At 35.9% G+C, this 6,762-nt stretch overlaps 1 protein-coding gene across 2 annotated transcripts; it reads left to right on the top strand.

Moving 5' to 3' along the window:
* The first annotated feature begins 2,689 nt into the window (after nucleotides 1–2,689).
* LOC128015336 (uncharacterized) lies at nucleotides 2,690–6,046 on the top strand. Of its 2 annotated transcripts, none has more exons than XM_052599078.1 (3): nucleotides 2,690–3,342; nucleotides 4,483–4,884; nucleotides 5,017–6,046. In XM_052599078.1, the coding sequence occupies exons 1-3, from the start codon at nucleotides 2,949–2,951 to the stop codon at nucleotides 5,292–5,294; spliced, it is 1,074 nt and encodes a 357-aa protein (XP_052455038.1). In that variant the 5' UTR covers nucleotides 2,690–2,948; the 3' UTR covers nucleotides 5,295–6,046. The 2 variants fall into 2 exon arrangements, with proteins under 2 accessions (XP_052455038.1, XP_052455039.1); XM_052599079.1 differs by having other exon boundaries at nucleotides 2,717–3,342; nucleotides 4,480–4,884.
* The last annotated feature ends 716 nt before the right edge of the window (nucleotides 6,047–6,762 follow it).

Genomic DNA, 6,762 nt, shown 5'->3' with positions numbered 1-6,762 from the left:
CAGAAGCGTATGTATTATATTTCTGTCAGTAGTCGTGCACAAATACACTGTTGAATAAGCAGCCAGTCATCAGATGTTAAATCTGAAATAATATTTTCTACACTATTCTTACTCTCAAAATACATAATGGACCCGATTCAAACATAAAACATAAAACATAAAAACCAAAAAATACTTATCTAAACAAAGTCTAAGTTACTTGATATCAACTTTTAAACACATGGGTCAACTTCCTTAGTGAATACAGAATGATATTATGATGGTGATTCTTATGAAGAGCGCTACCAACTCATGCAAATTCCAAAGGCTTTACTCCTTTACACAAAATGCAAGTGCCCATTACAAATGACCAAAACTGGTTGCAAATGTGCACAGAGATATAATTGTCTACACAGAACATACTGTATAGACAGGTACATACTGCCACCTAATGGTGCGGATCTGTGTCAACAAGTTTGGCTCCCCAATGGAATCCCTACGTCATGTCACAAAATATTTAAATTGGTCAGGTTTTCCAATGCTACTTAAAAAACAAAATACATTTGGTTGGGCATTCCTTCCTGTTTACTAGGTAAATAAATATTTCCATTATCCAATATACAAGGAGTGGGTGTCTCAAATAAGCCTAAGGATAAAACAGAGGTGGATTAAATGTAAATGTATGACTATACACAATTAAAAAGACATTGTTAAAGAAACTTGATGTTTTCATCAAGAGTTATGCTGTTGTTAACGAATCGGTTGAGTGAATAATTCAGTGACTCACTCACAACACAGCTCACTTGTTGCCCCTACTTATACGTGACACTGTAACCTTCACAAAAAGCCAGAGAATTAAACTTTTTGGCGAACAAAAAAAGAAAATAATAATTAAATAAAATAAATAAAAAATTGCAGTCTGAGACTGAGAATAATCAAGCTCTCCACTGTGCCCCTATATTGTAGAACATTTTAGAGCCGCTCGGAGGAGCTCTGATCTGAGCACCTTGAACAAAGTCCTTTAAGGCAAGTCGTGCCACTCCTGGGAAAGATAGAATCTGCTATAATATGATTAAACAGATGGATGACGTAATCCTTAAAGTAATATTAGATCTTTTTAACAAAATTTGGAGGGAAGGACAATTACCCGCTATCATGGAAACAATCAATTGTAATCCCAATAAACAAACCAGGGAAAGATGCTACAATAGCAGGAAATTATAGGCCGATAGCTCTGACGTCTAACCTCTGTAAAGTAATTGAAAAACTGATCGTTAATCGACTATATTGGAAAGCAAAGGATTAATGGCTCCTTATCAGTATGGTTTTCAACCATAGATCCACCGTAGATTCACTAATTAGATTAGAAACTGATGTTATAAAGGCACTAGCAATGAAAGAGGTGTTAGAGGTAGTATACTTTGACATCGAAAAAGCATATGATATGATGTGGAGGGAAGGATTGCTGTTAGAGTTGCAAAGAATGGGAATAGAAGTATATAATTGGGTTTTATGTTTCTTATTCGGACGATCAATTCAACTCAATTCAAGGTGGGAAATACAATTTCTGAGATGGTGAAGGTAGAAAATGGAACACCACAGGGAAGTGCCATTAGTCCTTTATTATTTAACATAATGATTAATGATGTATTCGAAGGAATTCATCCAGGAATTAAAACAGCTTTATATGCAGATGATGGAGCAATGTGGAAGAGAGGAAGAAACGTGAAATATACATGGATGCATTCATGGATGCATTATATATGGAGCTGCATCAGATTTGGCATAATTTGCATAATCCCGTACCATGTTTCCCTATAATATAAAGTGTAGAATTGAGTTTAGTATGTCCCATCTTAAGGCTAACCTGATCCTCTTAAATTTTGTGTCATATTACTTTGTCTTACGGTTTTATGTATATTATATAAACGCCTTCTCGTTTTACACTCATTTCAATGCATTTTCCATTTCTGGTTACAAGCTTCTTTAATAATACTTTTCCCTTCCTTCCCACTTAATGCAACAGGGGAAGTTCAGTTTAAGTGACTCTTTAGCCATTCTACCCGATCTTTCATTTCTTGGTATATCTGCGTGAGCTGGTACCCAAACAAATTTAATTATTATTCCAATTTGTCTTAATCTATACAAAATATTCAATATTTCTACTTAAATATCATATGTAACTGTTTGATAAGTTAGTATGCTTATAAGTGATGCCATAGAATCTGAACAAATCACAACTTTGTTTGGCATCACCTCTTCCACCCAACTAGTGCCATCTGAATTGCCACCAGTTCAGCAGTATATACTGATGTCCCATCAGTTAATCTCCCATATTTTCCTATTTTTCCCTTGTAAACTGATCCAGTAAGCAACAACACATTTTTGGCGTCTTAATTCTAATGGGACTCTCCTGTTTCCACTTGCATTGCTGAGATTGGAGTTGTTTTAATTGCTCCTGTAATACATCAACACTCGTGCCTGAATTACGTCTAACCTTTTAAGCATACTATAAAGGAAACAGTTGAACATGTGCTGTTTTTCTGCCCCAAGTATGATCTGGAAAGGAATTAGTTTATAAGAAAGCTACAGGGAATAGGTTGCAAATTATTTACAATCAATAGCCTATTAAACATAAAACTTGGATCCGGGAAAACTGTAGTAGGTTAGTTTTAGAATTCATTAAGCATAGCTGTCTCAGAAAAAGAATATAGACATCTTTTAACATACTTCTAGACTGAAATCACTTCACACTCCAGCACATGTGGTGGCGGTATGCTCCATAAAATTGGTATGCGACCCGCCAATAAATCCAAAGAAGAAGAAAAAGAACAAAAAGAAGAAGAACTAGGAACCGGGGAATGTGACGTCACCAGGAAACGTTTTCAAAACAACAGCAGTAGCCAAAGATATATAATCTAAAACTACAGTGTGCGGTGACCGTGTAATTTAACTGTAAACTACAAAACATGTCCGAAAATAAAAGCTCACATCAGTGGTCTTCAGAGGAAACCAGTGTGCTGCTCGCGATATGGTCTTCCACAGAGATCCAGGACAAACTGAAGAGCTCGAAAAGGAAGATAACAGTTTACGATGAGATAAGCAAAGAAATGCTGAACGGTGGCTTCAGTCGCTCGACCGACCAAATTATCAACAAGTTAAAAAAGCTTAAAATGGAGTACAGGGACCTGAAAAGGAAACCAAGTAAAAGTGGACAGATTAATAAAACATTCGACCACGACGTTATGGAGTCTGTGCTAGGACACCTAACGTTTCCACCCAGTCAGCTGACCGAGGCCTTGGATTCAGCGACAGCCACGCTCGAGACCAACACGGACTCTGCGGTGTCTGTAGCTGAGCTAGGTTAGTTTGCACTGTTGTGTCTGTATGCAATGATATGCTGCGTAGGATTACTTGGTTGCTTGCTGTTCTAGCTACTAATGTTACACAATTAATCTTATCAGGTTGCCTCCAAAATAAAAGCTCAAGTAAAGGAAATACGAAAAAAATGCACAAATGTTGAATAATAACAATATACAGTGGCTGGTTGTGTCAACTCATAGGGCCCTATGAAATCTGTTTTATTTTATTTTTTTTTCCAAATTCCGTTTTAATTTCTCTTGATTCCATTTTTTTCTGTTTTAATTTTTCTCAACTCCTTTTTAATGGTACATTTTAATTGTATTAACGAAGAAGCATGTCTAATTAATTAAAATCATAACACATACATTTTCACTAGAGGTGCTCCGATCACGATCGGCCGATCGTGATCGGAGCACCTCTAATTTTCACAACAATTGATTAAAAGTTTAACAAAAAATTTTAGGGCCCTATGAAATGTTTTATATTTTCTTCACCATGTTTTATTGCTATCTAATTCTGTGTTTTAGCATGTTTAATTATTTAAATGCATAAAACAACTTAATTTATTCTTAAAATAGCCTTAAGCAATGTTTTTTTCCCCCTCAGAAATTCTGTTGTGTATTTAAAATGTTCTGGTTATCAAATGAAGTCATAAAACATTCATTAATTTTTTCTTTTAATTATTGAAAATTAAGAAAATGTAATTTTTTGTATTTAAATAGACTTTTCTGGCTTAACATTTACAGATATTAGTACTTATTACAATTTGATGTAAGTGTAATAACCTAATTTTGATTAATTCATTCAAATTTGACAAATTCTGTGTTATTCCATGTTAAACTGAAAATTCAGTTTTCATGAATGGATTCTGCGATTCTTTCTGTGTTTTCTGCAAACTTAGACTAGTGTAACAAATTATTAACGTTAGTTAGTTAGGCCTAATAAACTTGTCACAATTAAAGTAGAACAAAAATAGATCTGAGTTCACTGCGTTCACGTTAATTTAATTGAAAAGAGGTCTGACTTCAGTTCTTTTAAAGTTGACTTACTTGTGAATAATACATTTCTTACAATATATTTCTTCAAGTTGTAAAATCTGGCAACCTTGACTATAATTTTTTTTTTTTTTTTTTGTAGCAGGCAGCAAAAGAGCGGAGCACAAAAACACATATCACTGGTCTTCAAAGGAAACCAGTGCACTGCTTGCTATATGGTCTTCCACAGACATCCAGGAGAGATTGGGGAGCTCAAAAAGAAAGAAAAGAGTGTATGAGGATATTTACCAAGAGATGGTAAAAGCTGGGTTTGATCGCACAACCGACCAAATCATAAACAAACTGAAAAAACTAAGAAAGAGGTTCAGTGACAAAAACAAGGAGAAGAGTAAAAGCGGCAGCCAATGGAGCAATAAAACAACTAACTATGATGTTATGGGCACTGTGCTGGAACGCCTGCCAGGGAATCAATTTACTGAAGTATTCAATTCAGCAACAGCCATGCTTGAGACAAATGTAGAATCGCTGTCTTCTGCAGCTGATCTTGGTAGGTTTTCATTACCATCTTTATTGTTTACTCTTCTACACACTTACCTAATGTATACAAAATTGTGTGAATGCACTATGTGCTAAATGTAGGTCTTGAAGTAATGTGCTGCTTTTATTATTGTGAATTCAGACTCTTCAGCGGAGGAGGTGCTGGACCAAGCTGAAACATTCTTCAGCCCTTCTCAATCCCAACCTAGAAAGTCTCTGCGAACAACCAGAATAAAGAAGAGAGATTCAAACCAGGAGCTGCTGGAATACTTGAAAACAGCTGATGAACGGTTTATGGCACACGCCAAAGAACTTAATACTGCAACTCTTAATAAAATGGATGAAGCCACAAATTCTATGCTGGGACTATTGGGACGCATGGTAGCGCTAATGGAGGAACAGCAGGGAATCAAGCCATGAACACAGGATTCCTTTAGTGCATTTTATTCTCATTCGCGTGCTTCTTACATTTCAAAGTCAAAGCAAAACCAAAACTGATCCTTAAGTTACTTTCTCAATATAGAGAGCATGACCAGCTTCACATGGAAATGATGTAGCAAACACAGATGTGTTTGACAGGAGTGAAGGTAAAGGCTTCTAACTTCTAGCTACATCACATTAACCGTAAATAAGCTGTGTTCTTGTGTTTACTGTATTTGATTTAAATTTGTGTGGGGTGAAATTTCAGTGATTTATGGGAAACTATTAGGACACTGTTGAAGCTGACTTCAAACTCCCTTCATGACTTTGATTAAAAGACCACAGATGAAAGATGCCGATGTCAACGAGCGTACATCATGCACCATAAAGCACCCAACAGATTTCACAGTCATACCTAATACCTACATTCTAGCTGACACAGCCTGAACAATAACTGTAGTTCTGGTTGAGTCAGTTCCCTCTTTCCTTTTTCCCTTCCTAAAATGTGTACTGATGGCCAAAAACGAGGATTTTCCCCTTCTCTACATAAAAAAAGCATCAACATACAGGATTTTGCATAATGGAATTTCCTTTGCTGTTAACTATAAACAGTTGTTACATTTGTCTACTTTTTGTGAGTCCACGGTGTGTTCACTTGTCACTGCTGTGTGTGTGTGTGTGTACTTGAATGGGTTAAATGAAGAGCACCAATTCCAGGTATGGGTTACCATACTTTGCAAATGTCACGACTTTCACTTTCTACTGTGAGTTTTTGTAAAAAAAAAAAATAATAATAATTATATAATTTCACAAAAATTGTTTACACACACAAGTACTATTCCCCCTTTACTTAACATACACACAAATTGTACGAATATGAATAATACCGATGAATAAACAGCCTATGCAATTAAATAGCAGTCCCAAAGTAGTTTACAGTTTGTTAGCTAGCAGTTAACTAACACGAAACTAATTTCAGGCAAAAGCTCATTAAAGCGCTTATTACAACGTGTGATCATAATGATTAGAGAAAATGTGAAATAAGAAATAGTTGGAAATATCCCACCCCAGGTGTTTGCTTGCGTTGTTTAGACGTGCGTGTTACAGTTCGTGCTGGATCGTGCTTTCTACAGTTTAACTATAACGTAGCAGCTAATTATTTTAAAGGACACCGAAGTAATTTACCAGTTTTCTTTTCTAAAACTGTTGGTTTTTCAGGACGCGTGGGAAACCTGCACATCCTTATAGCATGAAAACAAAAATAACTGAATGGTTGTCTTGAGCGTCTATGACACCGTCTTTGGACGGAATAAAGAATTAGAATAAAATTACCCTGGATGTTAAAATCATGGTTAAAATACGTTCTCACAGCTAGTAGACAGACCTGTAAACAACGACTGTAGAGCGCCATGTTTTTTGTGGGCGGTTACGTAGTCACTTGGCCGATTACGTAACCCCTCTCTCAAAT

The sequence above is a fragment of the Carassius gibelio genome, chromosome A6, assembly GCF_023724105.1.
Source record: "Carassius gibelio isolate Cgi1373 ecotype wild population from Czech Republic chromosome A6, carGib1.2-hapl.c, whole genome shotgun sequence".
Taxonomy (NCBI): Eukaryota; Metazoa; Chordata; class Actinopteri; order Cypriniformes; family Cyprinidae; genus Carassius; species Carassius gibelio.
Note: the sequence above shows the minus strand (reverse complement) of the source record. Positions and strands in the feature narration are given on the sequence as shown.

Bases quoted from the DNA above. Each gene is read 5' to 3' on its own strand.
- LOC128015336 (XM_052599079.1), top strand. From the start codon at position 2,949: ATGTCCGAAAATAAAAGCTCACATCAGTGGTCTTCAGAGGAAACCAGT. The intron at 3,343-4,479 runs GTTAGTTTGCAC...TTTTTTTTGTAG, and splicing joins GGTGTCTGTAGCTGAGCTAG to CAGGCAGCAAAAGAGCGGAG. The intron at 4,885-5,016 runs GTAGGTTTTCAT...TTGTGAATTCAG, and splicing joins GTCTTCTGCAGCTGATCTTG to ACTCTTCAGCGGAGGAGGTG.